This window comes from Bison bison, unplaced genomic scaffold (assembly GCF_000754665.1).
Source record: "Bison bison bison isolate TAMUID 2011002044 unplaced genomic scaffold, Bison_UMD1.0 scf7180017864285, whole genome shotgun sequence".
In the NCBI taxonomy this organism is placed as follows: domain Eukaryota; kingdom Metazoa; phylum Chordata; class Mammalia; order Artiodactyla; family Bovidae; genus Bison; species Bison bison.
The window spans coordinates 1,327,600-1,345,419 of NW_011494857.1; the positions used below are offsets into that span (position 1 = coordinate 1,327,600).

General features: G+C 49.1%; 1 protein-coding gene across 1 annotated transcript in view; it reads left to right on the forward strand.

The window, feature by feature from the left end:
• The window catches only part of PRR12 (proline rich 12), a gene marked incomplete at its 5' end in the record, with an annotated part of 28,234 nt that overhangs the window by 9,741 nt on the left and 673 nt on the right, over positions 1 to 17,820 (forward strand). The window contains 7 exons of the mRNA XM_010849710.1: positions 2 to 154; positions 10,143 to 10,259; positions 10,478 to 10,611; positions 10,910 to 11,382; positions 15,947 to 16,072; positions 16,164 to 16,261; positions 17,620 to 17,805. Of these exons, the coding sequence (XP_010848012.1) occupies positions 2 to 154; positions 10,143 to 10,259; positions 10,478 to 10,611; positions 10,910 to 11,382; positions 15,947 to 16,072; positions 16,164 to 16,261; positions 17,620 to 17,805 (1,287 nt within the window). The remainder of the gene's footprint in view (position 1; positions 155 to 10,142; positions 10,260 to 10,477; positions 10,612 to 10,909; positions 11,383 to 15,946; positions 16,073 to 16,163; positions 16,262 to 17,619; positions 17,806 to 17,820) is intronic.

Below are 17,820 nucleotides of genomic sequence, written 5' to 3' on the forward strand. Positions count from 1 at the left end.
ACCCGACGCCCGGCCCCTGCACCTGGCCAAGAAACAGGAGACGGCGGCCGTGTGCGGGGAGACGGACGAGGAGGCGGGCGAGAGCGGCGGGGAGGGCATCTTCCGGGAGCGCGACGAGTTCGTCATCCGCGCTGAGGACATCCCTTCTCTCAAGGTGAGCCCCCGCCCCCGACCGCCGGCGTCGCGGGGGACCAGCAAGCCTGCTGCCTCGGCTGCTGGAGAGGCTGCTGGAGAGTTCGCGGAGCCCTTGTTGGATGACAGGCCCGGTGCTGGGGGCTGCACGTACTGCGGTGGCGGGGCCTCTCCGCTGCACCTCCTAAGACCCGTGGCAGGGCAGGTGGATGGGACCTGCTAGTCAGTGTGGAGGATCCCGGCCTCTGAGCTGTTACTCGGGTGTATATGCATATGTCACCGGTAAATACGGTGAAATGATTGTTGGCAGTTATTCCAGATACTCTTACTGTGAGTGTTAGGGTCATACTAAGGGACAAAGCTGAAGCAGGTGCTTTTAACAAGCCGATGGGTGCTGTAAAGGCTACTTGTCACTTATAGATGGAAAGGTGAAGTATTGATGTGACCCGTACCTTTGAAAACACACACCTATACAGTCACAGCTGATGGTTTGGGAATGCCTGTGTGTCAGGCCACATCTTAAACCCTTTTTAATTTTTTTTGCCTCACCATAGGGCGTGTAGGATCTTAGTTCTGTGACCAGGGATAGAACCTGTGCCCTTTGCAGTGGAAGCAGTGTTAACCACTGGAACACCAGGGAAGTCTGTTAAATACTCCATATACACCAGCCCATTTACTACTTCCAGTTACTTCATACAGGGATGGGTGCACTATGACACACACACACACACCCCACCTGGTTTTGGAAATTAAGTTTTATTGGCACATGGCCCCGCCCATTTATTTACATATCATATACATAGGCCGCTTTTCCCATCCAATAGCAGAGTTGGGTATTTGCAGCAGAGCTGAGCTGACCCACAAATCCCAAAATACTTCTTGTCTACTTTGTTACAGAAAAAGTGTACTGACCTCTCCTGTGGTCATTTGTTCATTGAATAAGGTAATTGGATCAGAGGGTTAATGTCAGTGCTTGATAAGGGTAGGTGAATTCAGATGCCTGTGTGGTGCTTCTCACAGGGCATGGGGCTAGAAGGAGTTCTCAGGTCAGCAAGCCATGATCACCCTGGTCAAGATACCAAAGTCTAAGTAAAGCCATTCTTTATGTTAGTTACTGTCACTGACTGGATATTCACTAGGGGGCAGGAACCATGTATCTTAACTTTAATTTCACCTTGGGTGTTGTTTCTTGTCAGTTATGGATAGAGAGGTTGTGGAATGCGTTCATTATAAAGATAGACACTATTATTATACTTTGTTACTAAGAGTGTGTTTTGGGAGATGAGCTTAATGTGCTTTTTCCTGTGTTGTTTTCAATTTATTTTATTATGGAAAGAGTAGAGCAAATAGACCCCACTCTACTACTCTTGCCTGGAAAATCCCATGGACAGAGGAGCCTGGGTGGGCTGCAGTCCATGGGGTCGGTAAGAGTCGGACACGACTGAAGCAACTTTACTTTCACTTTTCACTTTCATGCATTGGAGAAGGAAATGACAACCCACTCCATTGTTCTTGTGTGGAGAATCCCAGGGCCTGGGGAGCCTGGTGGGCTGCCGTCTACAGGGTCGCACAGAGTCGGACACGACTGAAGCGACTTAGCAGCAGCAGCAGAGCAAATAGAGTAAGGGGGCTGTGTGTATCCATCACTCAGCTTTTACCTTATCACCTTTTTCTTGGTCCTGCTTCCTCTCCACCCTGGCATTCTTCTTCTGCTCCTTTCTTTTTCTTCTGGCCCCACATCGCAGCATGTGGAATCTTAGTTCCCCAACCAAGCATCAAACCCATGTTCCCTGTATTGGACATGTAGAGTCTTAACCACTGGACCACCAGGAAGGTTCTACCATTCTACCTCCTCCGCCCCAGCCCGCCAATCCCAGGCTGTGTCTTCTTACCCATTGTTTTATCGTCTTCATATCATGGTATTCGATAACATACAAACGAACATTCACGAGAGATAGGTAAGTTGTAAAGCAGAGTGAATGCTAGCATGAACTCTCACATCCCCACCCCTCCGCCAGCGACGGGATCATTCCCGATGCCTTGCGTCTCAGTATCCCTCCCTGCCCGGTCCTCCCACCTCCCTCACGGTCGTGCTCACTCTGCTAGTGCCCTGTGCACATCATTTCATTTGACGTCAAGATTTCTGAGACTCTTTGGCCATCAGCTGGGACAAGCGATGGAGATGTCAGATGAACAGCAGTGATGGGAACTGCTACCAGTTCTCAGGGGATAGGATTTTTTTTTTTGGGGGGGGTTTATTTTTGGCTGCACTGGCCTTTCTTTGCTGCATGTGGGCTTTCTCTAGTTGTGGCTATCTTGTTGCAGAGCATGGGCTTAGGAGCTCAGGGTCAGTAGTTGTGGAACATGGGCTTAGTTGCTCTGTGACATGTAGGATCTTCCTGGACCAGGCATCAGACCTGGGTCCCATGCGTTGGCAGGTGAATGCTTAACCACTGGGCCACCAGGGAAGTCCAGGGTTTAGGATTCGGGATGCATCACATTCAGGATTTAATTTGTTTTTTTTTTTTCCTTTCGGTTATGTTTTTCGGTTTTTCGGTTATGTATGATAACCGATACACATCATGAAGTTTATCATTTTAACCATTTTTTTTTCCTTGGGAGGGGGTCATGCCATACCGTATGTGGAATCTTAGTTCCCTGACCAGGAATCGAACCCACGCACCCCCTGCAGTGGAAGCACTGAGTCTTAACCACTGGACTACCAGGGAAGTCCTTGTTTTAACCATTTTTAAGTGTACCATTCAGTGGCATGAAGTATTTTCACATTGTCATGCACACCATTGCCCCCACTTGTAAATTTTATCTTTGTAATCACTTTCTTTATAAGGATTACTATCCTTCTTTTACAGGGAAGGAAACTGAGGCTCAGAGCATTAAAATGGCTTTTCCAGGCTTTTGCAGCTTGGGACCTGGATACAGTTACTGGCCCTGGGAGCCCACGCTCTCAGCACCAGGGTCAGCTGTTCTCTGGGTATTAGAATTCTAGCAAACACTAGTAGTGCCTCTGGGCACCCAGTACTGGATGAGATGAGCCAGGCTCTGGGACCCTGACCATTCCCAGTTTACAGATGAGGAAGTTCACATTCAGGGTGAGGGAATCATTTGGCTGGCGAGTGCCAAGCCAGGATTGGAGCCAGGGCCATCTGATACCACCTCCCAGCTGGCATGGGGCAGGGGAGGGGGCCAGCCAAGGACTCAGATGCTTAAAATACAACACGGATATGTGTTCTGATGGGGAACTCAGAGCGCCAGGATTGAGCCACTCGTACAGATGAGGACTTGTTCGTGTCTCTGGAATCCGGGCGGGCTGGCAGCATGGTTATTAAGAGCCCAGCTTTGGCACAAAACTGATTGGCTTGAATCCGTGCCACTTCCATGCTGGACTAGGGTTTGACCGTCCCGAGCCTCAGTTTCCTCATCTGTAAAATGGGAGCTGATTGTGTTAGAATTCCTTCATATAATGTGAGGACTCAGGTGTTACAGCCTGTCCGGTGTTCTGATTGTGGGTGGCATGTCGAAAGCACCCTGTAAACTTTGCTTCTGGGACTTCCCTAGCAGTCCAGTGGTTAAGACACCACACTCTCAGTGCAGGGGCCACAGGTTCGATCCCTGGTCAGGTAACAGATCCCACATGCCTCATGGCCACACAGCCAAATAAAAACAAAACAGAACTTTGCTTCTATTATTCATCTCAGTGATCTTGGGCAAATCTCTAATGTAGAGCTTGGCAAACTTTTTTTGTGAAAGGCTAGAAACCTGGGCTCGATCCCTGGGTTGGAAAGATCCTGTGGAGCAGGGCATGGCCACCCACTCCAGTATTCTTGCCTGGAGAATCCCAGGGACAGAGGAGCCTGGCAGGCTACAGTCCATGGGGTCGCAAAGAGTCAGACACGACTGAGCGGCTAAGCACAGCACACATAATAAATACTTCAAGCTTTGCAAGCTGCTTATGGTGTCTGCCAGGTATTCTTTTGGTTTTGTTTGGTTTTTGATTTTCTTTTTCACAATCCTTTAAAGTAGAAACCATTCTTAACTCATAGATTTATAGAAATGGGCCACTGGCCATAGTTTATGGTAAAACAAGGGCAGCCCAGTATAAATAATCATACAAGCCATGTTCTTCATTTAAAATTTTCTTACATCTACACTTCTTTAAAAAAAGTTAAAAGATGTGTGAGGTTAGCCATAGGGTTTTCTTTAACCCAGTACATCTAAAATATTTAGTTTCTGGACAGTTTAGGAAGAGTTAGTGAGTTGTTTTACAGTCTTTCTTGTTTACCAAGTCTTTGAAATCCAGACTATATTTTACACTTACAGAACGTTGATTCAGGTGAACTGGGTTTCAAGTGCTCAAGAGCCATGTGTGAGGAGGGCTTACTGAACTGGACAGTATAGGGTTAACAGCCCTCTCTGCTTCAGCTTCCCCACCTGTAAAATGGGCATGAGAATATTAACTCCCAGTCCTTAGGAATGCTGAAGATTTACCAGGAGCTAATCTCTGAGCATGTAAGTTTATTGGATAGAGAAAAGTATGTGGAGGGCAGTCCAGGCAGAGGGAATAGTCTGTGCAAAGGCCCTGTGGTGAGGCATGTCTATGTGATGTGTTGGGATGGAAGCAAGGGCTTAAGTGTCTGGACAGCAGGAGCCGAGGCTGGGAAGGTGGGCAGAGTCCAGATCATGCTGGGGTGAGATCAGGGGTCCTTGCTTAAGAATCTGCTTTGGGTTGTCTGGCTGCTTCTCTGCCCCGGCCAGCAGGGAGGTGGCTGGGAACCTGCAGTCCTGTTGACAGTCTGTCCACTGCCTCAGTTCTGTGACAGACTCCCCTGTGTCTGACCCTGTAGCTTTCTCCTTAATGGCCAAGCTGGGTGCCTCTACCTTACTCATATCCTGCTGCTTACTCCCCTGGTCTCAGCTGGTCACCATTCACTCTCCCAGAATACAATCTGATTGGTCCAGCACAGCATTTGAAGTAAAGATGAGCTTCATGGTGTGCCTGCTGATTGGCTGTCCTTGTCAGGTCTCCTCCAATCAGCTGTGGCTTCTGTTGAATAGGGGCCATGGGTGGGGCAAGTTTCCCACTTAGGGGAAGTGGGTGTGGTCTGTGATTTGATTGACATGGGGAAAGGAAAGACGTGGCTTTGGGACTAACGGATCCTGGTTTGGGAGAAGGCAAGGAGGATGTTGCCAGGGCCTGGATGATTGGGGGATGGTGGGATCCTGGGAGGAAGAGTGGTTTGGGGAAAGAAGCCAAGCCCAATCGGGATGTGGTGAGTTGAGGGCCCCATGTCCAGTTAAGAGAAATAGCTGGCTCCTTAGAGAAAGGAGATTGGCAGTGGCAAGAGACAGAGAAAGAGGTGCTCTAATGGATTTTTTTCAAAAACATCTGAGAACTGGAACAAGGAACGTTATATCCACAATGAGAGGGAAAAAAAGGCACCCCTAGTCAGGGGCCCCTGCATATTCAGAGACTTGAAAGTCAGAGAGTCTGGGCTTTGGGTGCTGAGCTTTGAGGGCCACCCCAGGATGGCCTGGGATGGGAGAAAGGAAAGGAAACTGAGGCTGTCTCTATGCCAGGCTGTGGAATGTGCTTTGGAGGCCCTGGTGGAAGGTTTTGGAGCAGGCAGGATGTAAATGGACTTTTCAGTCCTTGAAAAGGATGGGAAATAGACTTTTTGATCTTCGGACTTCTGACCTGAGGAGCCAGGAGTGAGGATTGAAAACTGGTATCCTTGGGGAAAGCACTTGGGGTGAGAGGTCTACAGCCCTGTCTCATCCTGCCTCCTTTTTTTTTTTTTCCTTTTCTGCCTTATTCTGCCCAATGAAATTGCAGCCAAGAATCTCTCTGGCCCTCATTTTCATTCGGTTGTTTTAACTCCTCCTTTCTGTTCCCCTGGCTGATCTGAAGGATACAAAAATTCGTGGATGTGAAAACATTTGACCAAAAACCAAGAGTAGATAACCAGTACGTGGCATTCAGACTTCTGAGCTGCAGCTGCTGTCAGCAGCAGACATCACTAACTGATCCCAGCACTTGCTGCTCCTGAGCCTAGTGCTCAGGGCAGCCATGATCAATCCATTGGCGTTATCGTCTGAATCTTGTTTATCACTTGACTGTGGAGTCTTTGAATGCCAGGGCTTGCCTGTCGTTCATCTCTGGGTTATCACAAAGCCCAGTGCGTATTTCCCACTGTGTTCTTATTCTTTACTTACTGATGCCTGTCAGTTGCTCTTTTCTAGAACCATAGCTGTCCTACATGTTACCTGGCGGTCCCTGGTCATCACCCAGCCCCCTCATGGGAGACACAGCCTCATTTAGGTGTCACTTCCTCAAGGAAGCATTCTTGGATTGAGCCTGAGTCCAGAGTCCTTCTAGGCTTCTGGGACACCTGCCATCAGCACATTTATTACTTGTGCTGCTATTTTTTTTTATGCCCAAGCCTGGTTCCCAGGTACCCCTCTTACTCCCTGAGATCAGATTCTGGGCCTGACATCCTTTGTTCTCAGTGCCCTACTGGGATACATAAGCCTTGGGTTTGGGGATGGGGGTCTGAGTATGCTGAGGGGAGTGTAGATTGGGGAGCCTTTGTGTCACTGTCCTGCCCTGCAGTGGCCAGGCTGATGAAATAAATGGTCTCATGTAACCTGCCACGCGTCTATTCTAGGCACAAGCCACTACCTCACCCTGTTTTGTTTCTTTGCTTGTCTTATTATGTCTGTAATGACGACCCCAAAAAAGGCTTTGTCAGACTTGTTCTCTGCCTTACCATGGTCCCCATCACCATATCTAGAATACGGTGGGTGGGTGAGTGCTCAGATTCTGTCATTTCTTTGAGTCATGCAGATGGCTTGTTCCAGAATAGATTCAGGGAACTAGATCTGGTAGACAGAGTGCCTGAAGAACTATGGATGGAGGTTCCTAACACTGTATAAGAGACAGTGACCAAAACCATCCCAAAGAAAAAGAAATGGAAGAAGGCAAAGTGGTTCTCCGAGGAGACCTTACAAATAACAGAAAAGAACAGAAGTGAAAGGCAGAGGAGAAAGGGAAAGATACATCAACTGAATGCAGAGTTCCAGAAAATAGCAAGGAGAAATAAGAAAGCCTTCTTAAGTGAACAATGCAAAGAAACAGGAAAACAGTAGAATGGGAAAGACTAGAGATCTCGTCAAGAAAATTGGAGATACCGAGGGAGCATTTCATGCGAGGATGGTCACAATAAAGGACAGAAACAGCAAGGACCTAACAGAAGCAGGAGAAATTAAGAAGAGGTGGCAAGAATACATGAAGAACTATACAAAAAAGGGTCTTAATAACCCGGATAACCACAATGGTGTGGTCACTCATCTAGAGCCAGACACCCTGGAGTGTGAAGTCAAGTGGGCCTTAGGAAGCATCACTATGAACAAAGCTAGTGGAGGTGATAGAATTCCAGGTGAGCTATTTAAAAATCCTAAAAGATGATGCTGTGAAAGTGCTGCACTCAGTATGTCAGCAAATTTGGAAAACACAGCAGGATTGGAAAAGGACAGTTGTCATTCCAAAGAAAGTTTAAACTACCGTACAATTGTGCTCATTTCATATATTAGCAAGGTATTGCTCAAAAGCCTTCAAGCTAGGCTCCAAACAGTACGTGAACCGAGAACTTTCAGATGTACAAGCTGGATATAGAAAAGGCAAAGGAACCAGACATCAAATTGCCAACATCCGTTGGATCATAGCAAAAGTAAAGGAATTCCAGAAAAATATCTACTTCTGCTTCATTGACTATGTTAAAGCCTTTGACTGTGTGGATCACAACAGACTGTGGAAAATTCTTAAAGTGATGGGAATACCAGACCACCTTAACTGCCTCCTGAGAAACGTATATGCAGGTCAAGTTAGAACCGGACACAAAACAATAGACTCCTTCAAAATTGAGACAGGAGTTCATCAAGGCTATATATTGTCACCCTGCTTATTTAACCTATATGCAGAGTACATCATGTGAAATGCCAGGCTGAGTGAATCACAAGGGGGACTCAAGATTGTCGGGAGAAATATCAGCAACCTCAGATATGCAGATGATACCTAATGGCAGAAAGCGAAGAGGAACTAAAGAGCCTCTTGATGAGAGTGAAAGAGGAGAGTGAAAAATCTGGCTTAAAAGTCGACATTCAAAAAATGAAGATCATGGCATCCAGTCCCATCACTTCCTGGCAAATGCATGGGGAAAAAGTGGAAATAGTGACAGATTTTATTTTCTTGGGCTCCAAAATCACTTTGTACAGTGACTGCAGCCAGGAAATTAAAAGGTGTTTGCTCCTTGGAAGGAAAGCTATGACAAACCTAGACAGCGTATTAAAAAGCAGAGACGTCATTTTGCTGACAAAGGTCCATCTAGTCAAAGCTATGGTTTTTCCAGTAGTCATGTACAGATGTGAGAGTTGGACCATAAAGAAGGCTGAGTGCCAAAGAATTGTTGTTTTCAAATTGTGGTGCTGGAGAAGACTCTTGAGAGTCCTTTGGACTGCAGGACTGCAAGGAGATCAATCCAGTCCATCCTAAAAAGAAAATCAGCCCTGAATACTCATTAGAAGGACTGATGCTGAAGCTGAAACTTCAGTACTTTGACCACCTGACGTGAAAAGGCAAGTCATTGGAAAAAACTCTGAGGCTGGGAAAGACTGAGGGCAAGAGAAGAGGGCAACAGAGGATGAGATGGTTGGATGGCATCAACGACACAATGGACATTAGTGTGAGCAAGCTCTGGGAGATGGTGAAGGACAGGGAAGCCTGGCATGCTGCAGTTCATGGGGTCGCAAAGAGTTGGATATGACTGAACGACAACCACAATCGCACGGTAAAGCTATGATAAGTAAAACCTGGTTAGCACAGAATGAACAGCCTATTTGTAACAGCGTGAACCGAATTAGAGATTATGGTACTGAGTGAAGGAAGTCAAAGACAAATACCATGTGAAAACACTTGCATGTAGAATCTACAATACGACACAAGTGAATTTAACTACAAAGCGGAAACAGACTCACAGACATAGAGAGCAGACTTGTGATTGCCAAGGGGGTGGTGGGTGCGGAGGGAAGGATGGGGAGTCTGGGATTACCAGATGTAAACTGTTGTGTATTAGATGGATAAACTACAAGGTCCTACTGTATAGCACAGGGAACTATATTCAGTGTCCTGTGATAAACCATAATGGCAAAGAATATAAAAAAGAATATGTGTAACTGAGTCACTTTGCTGTACTGCAGAAACTAGTGCAACATTGTAAATCAACTATACTTCAATACAATGAAACACACAAAAAACAATAGAATGAACAGCCCGGTTGGAAATACACATTGTCCTCAGTGGTTCAGTTCAGGATTTTCCAATTTGACGGTGATGCAAATGCAATAGGCATTTAATTTTGAATTCTTTTCTATTCCTGGGCTAATGAAACACGCTTTGATACTCTTGTGATGGTGGGCAGTAGCAGGGAGCAACAGAAACCTCCAGTTCGTGGTCAGCCACGCAGTTAATCACAAGGGTGAACAAGTGATACACTTTCAAGCCTCCCGTATCCAGACAACCATTCTGTTTTTCACTTTCAGTCCAGTATTCAATAAATTACATGAGATGCTTTACAGTTTATTATAAAATAGGTTTTGTTAGATGACTTAGTGTTCTGAGAACGTTTAAGGCAGGCTGGGCGAAGCTATGCTGTATGGCGTATTTAGGTGTATTCGGTTTATTGGGAGGGAACTCCATGGCAAGTCAGAGAAGCTCTGTTGGGTGAGCTGTAGGAAGGCAGGGCAAGATGGAAGCTGCAGCCCCAGAGCTGAGAGCATCAGGAAGCCAAAGATACCCATCAGCTGCGTCTTGGTTGATTCTTGTTGACGACGATGTCTTTTCTCTTAAGGGGGTATGGAGGGAGGAGAGAGGTCAGGAATTGGGTCTGGAAGGGCCGGGGTGGGGGTTGACCTTGCGGTCTTGCTGTGCCCCCCCTCAGCTGGCCTTGCAGACCGGGCGCGAGCCCCCACCCATCTGGCGAGTCCAGAAGGCGCTGCTGCAGAAATTCACTCCGGAGATCAAGGATGGACAGCGGCAGTTTTGTGCCACCAGTAATGTGAGCCTGCGGAGGACAGCGAGGGCCAGGGGCGGGGGGGAGCCGGGGTCCCCCTCACACATGACTCTGATTTACCGTGGGTCTAAGAGGCGTCCCGAAGGGGCTCTCCAGCCCCCGGCAGGCTCCCGCGGTAGCGCAGGGCGGGGCTGGGAGTGCTGGGTGTTGGGTTGCCCATCTGCGGTGGACGGAGTTCTTCACGTGCTCCTTTACTTTCGTAGTATTTGGGGTACTTTGGGGACGCCAAAAACCGGTACCAGCGCCTGTACGTCAAGTTCCTGGAAAACGTCAACAAGAAGGATTACGTGAGGGTCTGTGCTCGGAAACCTTGGCACCGGCCCCCAGTGCCTGTCAGGTACCTTGGAGGCTGCGGGGCAGGTCATGGGCGGGGCGAACAGTCCTAGGGGTAAAACATACTGGGATATTGACATAAGATCAACCATTTTAAAGTACAAAATGCTTCTAAGCAAGAGTCGGGAAGGGGGTGCAGAGACCCTGAGAGTGGGGGCCTCAGAGAGACGGGGACAGAAACCAACTGCGTAAGAGTCTGTGCTTTCAGCTGTGGGCTAGGTAGTGGGGGCTCGGGTACCCCAAGGGGGACAATTTGGGTTTTGGGGGCTGCTCAGCACAGTCCCATCTATGTCTCCTTCCAGGCGCTCTGGGCAGGCCAAGGGCCCCGTGTCTGCTGGGGGTAGCTCTGCACCGCCCCCCAAGGCCCCGGTACCACCTCCTAAGCCCGAGAACCCTGACAAGATGACGTCGGAGAAGGCCCCAGAGCAGACAACTGACACGGCCGTGCCTGAGCCCCCTGCCCCCGCGAAGCCTTCGCCGCCACGGCCCGCTGAGAAGGAAAAGGAGAAAGAGAGGGCAACGCGCGCGGAACGGCCGCTACGGGGCGAGCGGGGCATGGGTGGCCGGCAGATTCGGCCAGATCGGAACCTCACCACGGGCCAGCCCGCCACCTCCCGGCTGCCCAAGTCCCGACCCACCAAGGTGAAGGCCGAGCCGCCCCCTAAGAAGAGGAAGAAGTGGCTGAAGGAGGCAGCAGGCAACGCCTTGGCGGGTGGGGGCCCACCGGGCAGCTCCTCGGACTCGGAGTCGTCCCCCGGGGCCCCCAGTGAGGACGGTAAGGGGCCATCAGCAGTCGTTGGGCTGGTGGGGAGGTGACCCCATGGTTTTCAGAAAGAGGCATGGTTGATTATTATACAGAGGGCTCCAGGCAGCGTCATCAGACAGTCATAGTAGTAATAAGTTAAAAATCATAGCTATGGCTGACGGTTATCTGGCACCTAACCATGTGACAGGCTGTCCCATAAGTTGTTTATACATGTTAACTTGCTTGATTTTTTTTTACCGTGGCCCTATGAAGTAGATACTCCATATTATCCTCAAATACAGGTGAGCAAACTGATGTGGAGAGAGTTCAGCACAGCTGGGTGTGGGTGTGGAATCCCACCTGAGTTGGCTTGCATCCAGCAGAATCTCAGGCTGTGCCTCCACACTGTTTTGGCTCAGAACAGGCACGTTCTCGGGCTTCCTAGGTGGCTCAGTGGGTAAAGAATCTGCCTGCAGTGCAGGAGACCTAAGAGACAGGGGTTCGATCCCTGAGTCGGGAAGATCCCATGGAGGACAGCATGGCAACCCACTCCACTATTCTTGCCTGTAGAATCCCATCGACAGAGGAGCCTGGCGGGCTATAGTCTATAGAGTTGCAAAGAGTCCCAGGAGTTGCAAGTTGCAAAGAGTTGACTGAAGCATGCACACGCGTAAGCAGGTTCTGAGGAGCTCTGGGGACCAGCATCTATCCTGGAAGCCCATAGACAGTGGTGTTCCCTATGACCCGCTGGGTGACTCTAGGAAACAGGCGGCAGCACCTCAGTGACCTCACCTGTAAAATGGGTTAATAATAAAGTCAAGTAAAGTAAAAAAAATTCACAGTAAAGCATGTAGGAGGGTACTCGACTATAATGGGCACCAGATGGGAGCTCCATTGCTTAGAATGATGTCTGGTTTATTATGACAGGAACAACAAAAATATATGTGCACATATGTATAAAAATATAATAGCTGACTTAGTTCTTTTAAGTGACAGGCGTCATTTTAAGCATTTTACACATTGGCTCATTTTATCTGTAGATAAACCCTGTGGGATTAGGTACTTTAGAATTCTCATTCATTTTAAAATATGTATTATTTCATTTATTTGGCTGCACCAGGGTTTGGTTGTGGCATGTGGGATCTTAGTTCCCCAGCCAGAGTGCAAACCCAGGCCCCCTACAATGGGAGTCTTAGCCACTGGACCACGAGGGAAGTCCCTAGCCTCATTTTATTGTCAACAATTTTTTAATTAACTTATTTATTATCCTCATTTTTAAAGATGAGAACACTGAGGCCCTGGGAGGTGCCATGACTTGCCCAAGGTCACCTACTCTTTGAGGTGTAGTGCAGGGGTAGCTGTTTTAATGGAGGCTAAACATATAGCTCGTCAGTCAAATGAGAGAGATGGAGTTAATTCTCTTTCCATCGAAGTCCTGATGAAGTAGAAGATTTGTGGAGCATAAGAGGCTCCTCTCAAGGTTGTCCACGTCTGGGTTTCTTTTCCTCTTGTTGCTCTGCCGCCCCCAAGCTTGCTGTCGTCGAGCACGTGGTGAGAGGCGTAGCCCAGCAGCCCCACAGCTGCAGTCCTGCCAGTAGGAAAGGACCCAAGGGTAGCGATAGACTGGGCTTCCAGCTCAGTGCCAGATCTGGGAATGGCCCACATCCTGTCTCCTCTTCATCCCACTGGCCAGAACTCATAACATGGCCACACCTAGCTGCAAAGGAGCCTGGGAAATCCAGTCTTCTGTGGGTGGTGGGCTCAATCTGACCAGGTGGAGGCACCCTTGGCCCGTTACAGCTGGGTCAGGGGAAGATGCTGGCAAAGGAGGAGCTTAACCAAAGGCCCAGATTTGCAGGACTTGTTTCTTAAAACAGTTTAATTCTTTTGACTTTTAGTGTAGTCAGAGCTGTGTATCCATCTGGCAATCAACTTTAGAATATTTTCATTGCCCCTAAAAGACACCCTGCTTCCTTTGTCCATCACTTCCCTTACTCCCCCTCTTCATCCCTAAGCAACCAGTAATTTACTAATTTCTATAGATTTGCCTATTCTGTATATTTCACGTAAGGGATATCACACGATGTGCACTCCTGAAGCACTAGCAACTTTGCTTAGCGTGTTTTTGATGTTCATCCATGTTGTAGTGTGTATCAGTACTTCATTCTTTTTTTTTCTAATTGAACTACAGTTGATTTACAATACTAGTTTCAGGTGTACAATATAGTGATTGAACATTTTTATTATACTCCATTTAAAGTTATTATAAAATATTGGTTGTGTTCCCTGTGCTGTACAGTATATCCCTGTAGCTTATTTATTATTATACATAGTTGTTTATAGTATTTCATTCTTTTTTATGGCCAAATACTATTCCATAGCTTGGATATGCCACATTTTATTTGTGGACTGGTTGATGGGCATTTGGGCTGTTTCCACTTTTTGGCTACTGCTGCTGTGAACCTATATGGACAGCCCAGAATTTTCTGAACCTATGAAATGGGAGAATCTAAATTCTACACCCTTTGGGGAAGCTGTTCCCCAGCCAAGGGTCAGTATCTTTCTCTCAGTCTGATTCTTTGTCCATTCACCCCGTTTGACCAGGAGCCCCTCCAGGGCAGGGTGAACCTGACTCCTGTCTGGGTGCCCTGAAGGTTCTGCCCAGACAAGGAGACCTCAGACCAACCCTCTCACTGGTCTAAGACTGGTGACTCTCCTTGTGCTAGAAGCTGATGTGTCTCCTTGGATTCACAATGAAAGTTCTAAAAAGGGGCTGTGCCCTCCCTTCCTTTAGTCCACTCTCAATCTGGCTTTCTCAGTCCCTTTCTGCAGATGTTAACTGAACACCTACTATGTGCCCTGAACTGGGGGTTCTAACCCTGAACAGAGTAGACAAAAACATGTATCCCCATGGGAGTTTACCGACTCTCTGGGGGAGTTGATCAGATAAAGATGTTATGTAATAGAATTTCATAGAAAACTATGAAAAATCATCAGTGTAAGGCTGGTTGGGATTAAGGGCAGTAGAGAAAAATAAATCTGGTAAACAGGATCCGAGTGGGATCCTGGGTGATTATTTTCAGGAGAGGGGGGAGTAGGGGAAGGTTTCTGGAAGTGACATTGGAGCCAAGATCTGAAGGCAACAGGGCTGGGGTGGTGTGACATTAGGGGAGAGAACATTCTGGACTGGGCGTGTCTGAGGATCAGGAAAGAGGCCAGGCACTGGAGGAAGTGAGGGCAGAGAAGGAACAAGACCAGATCCTGGAGAGACAAGGAACTTGGGACTTTGCAGCCCTACTGGCAGGATTTTATCACGAGCGAGACAGGAGCCATAGGAAGGTTCAGGCCGAGGCTTGACGGGGTCTAACTTCTGCTGCCAGGTGGTCACTCTGGGCTTTTGAAACTGCTGTCAGCGAGGACCGTCCATGTGGATAAATCAGGCGGTCATTTCTCGGGCCTCTTCCTAAGGGATTTTTTGGGGTCTTCTCATGCGTAGGCCCCCTGCTTCTGTTTTCTCCCCGCTACTCCTTCTTGAGTTGCTAGTGGGTGTCCCTCCAGTGCTATCTTTGGGGGATTCTCTGGTTAGGACTCTGAGATTTCACCACAGAAGCCCGGGTACCATCCCTGGTCAGGTAACTAAGATCCCATGAGCCAGGTGGCATGCACTACAAAAAGTAAGAAGATGATCTTCCATCCTGTTGCTTGACCTTCCGTACCTCTCACTTGGCCGGCTCCCTCCACTTTCGTGAGCCTCAGACTCCTTTCTTTACCCTGGCCATCCTCCCAGCCTACCCCCACCCCCCTTCCAGAGTTCACGGAGCAGGTCCTGGTTTCTGTATCTCAGATGCAGCCCCACTAGCCACCCGCTCACCAGGCCAGACCCTTCAGGCCCCTCCCTCATCTCTGCAGCTCGGAAACCTCCAGTCCCACCCCTCCAACCCCAACTGTCCCCACCCTACTGCCCTGTCCCACAGCCCTGGCCCAGACACTGGCCCTCCTGCCCCTCAAAATCTCTGTACCTGTCCCTCCAGCCCCATCCCCGCCTTGTTCTTTCTCAGCTGCTCCATTGCCCTGGCCTCTGGTCTCCCTCTCCGATCATCAACATGGCCTCGGAGAGGTTGCTCTCCAATTACCTTCACCCTTCCCTGCTCACAGCTCTCTCCCATGGCTCCCTGGGACCCCTCCCTAAAAAAGCCCCTGCCCTTTGCACCTCATCTTGGAGGCCCCATGTGGTCTGGCCTACACTAACCTTTGCAGTCTCGGTTCCCACCTCCTCCCTCAACCTTGCCCTTTGTGATCTGATCTCTCAGACTTGATTCACCGGTTTGGAAACCAATTCTGCTGCTGCTTTAGACTTTACAGAAACTTTGTGGAACTGGTCAAACACAAAGGTCACCGACCTGGAATTCTTTTTCCGATCTCAAGATTTGGTGCTTGTATGACCTTTAATAGCTTTCCCTGACTTGCCAGGCTGAGCTCGTGATGGTACCTGTGATTCACCCTTAGAGTTATTGTCCTGGTATTGGAGCGTCTTCCCCTCAGTGGACTCAGAAGTTGGAATAATGGATCCATGTCTCCTTTTTTTTCTCCCCAGAGCGGGCAGTACCTGGGCGTCTGCTGAAGACCCGGGCGATGCGGGAAATGTACCGGAGCTATGTGGAGATGCTGGTGAGCACGGCACTTGACCCAGATATGATCCAGGCCCTGGAGGACACACATGGTAAGTGGACGCAGACCCCTAACCCCTGCTTTCCTCCCACCATGTATTGTCGTGGGGCTAAGCTTTTCTGATGTCCCTCCTCCCCTTTCAGACGAGCTGTACCTCCCACCCATGCGGAAGATTGATGGCCTCCTGAATGAGCACAAGAAAAAAGTCCTGAAGCGGCTGTCGCTGAGCCCAGCCCTGCAGGTGCTTGGGGGGCTGGGCAAGCGGTGTCTGGGACCCAGAGCTCAGGCCCAGAGGAGACATGTGCACGTCAGCCACTGTGCTCCTTCCCAGAGCTTTGGGCCCTGGAGGGGGTGATCATTGGAAGGCTCAGGCTTGGCCAGGAGAGTAGTGGAAGGCTGAGATGTTCCATGGGGATCTCTGGGCCCAGCATCCCCACCCACCCAGATAGAGACAAGCTGCGATGGCCTGGAGGGGTCATTGTCAAGGTCTGGGCTGGGCTGCTGGGCAGGCCCAGCAGAGCATGGTTATGGAGTACAAATTTGGGGACAAAAGGTGAACTAGGACCTGGACCCAGGGCTCGCTGGAGCAGAGTGTCGAGCAGATTCTGATGGCTTCTCTTGTCAACATAATTCAGGCTCTTTGAATTTCAGGCTCGAGCATGAAGTTGTCTATGTAATTTCCCTTCTGGGATGGGATGTTAGGGTGGCTCCGGAAATTCTGGGAGATAACACTAATCTGGCTCTGAGAATTCTGATGGGGATGTTAGTGTGGTGCTGAGAATTGGGCTGTGAAATATCAGGACAGCTCAGAATTCAGCCATGGAATATTAGTCTGGCCCTGAAGGTTTGTTGGGGGGGATGTTAGTCTAGTTCTGAGAATTCTGGGATGGATTTTAGGCTAGCTCTAAAAATTCTTATTGAGATATTAGCCTAACTATGAAAACATGGGGTAATCTGGTTCAGGAACTCTGGGTGGGATGTCAGGATGACTCTGAGAAGCCTGGGATTGACTATTCGTCTGGCTCTGAGAAGACAGGGCTGGGTGTTGTGCTAGGATTAAAAATTCCGCTGTAATGGGAATTCCCTGTGGTCCAGTGTTTAGGACTCCATAATTTCACTGATGAGGGCACAGGTTCAATCCCTGGTCAGGGAACTAAGATCCTGTAAGTCTTGTTGGCATGCCCCGCCTCTCCAAAAAAAAAAAAAAAAATTTACATGGTAGAACATTAGGGTATGTCTGAGCATTATGGGATGGAATATGAGTCTGGTTGTATAATTCTGGGGTGGATGTTAGGGATTCTGGGTTTCAGGCCAACTCAGAATTTTGAGTAGGACGTGCAAGTGACTCTAGAAGCTTGGGTGGGATGTTAGCTGTCTCGGGAAGGCCTGGGCTGAGCCACAGAGCACATGATAAGGGTCACCAGCCTGGCCTAGGTTTCTGCCGTCCTTGGAGGAAACCAAGACGCTTGTGTCTTTTCTGATGGGTTTTCTGGGTGAAACCCAGGCATCTGACCACTCGGAATCTGAGAACCGGGGAGGTGGGTGGGTCTGGGGTGGGCGGGTCCAGGGAGGTCCCCCTGATCCACCGGATTCCTGCAGGACGCCCTGCACACGTTCCCCCAGCTACAAGTGGAGCAGAGTGGGGAGGGCTCCCCCGAGGAGGGAGCTGTGCGGCTGCGGCCAGCTGGGGAACCCTACAACCGCAAGACGCTCAGCAAGCTCAAGAGGAGCGTGGTCCGAGCCCAGGTGCGATGGGTAACCGGAGAGTGGGGCCTGGACGGGAAGGTGGGGGGACAGGGG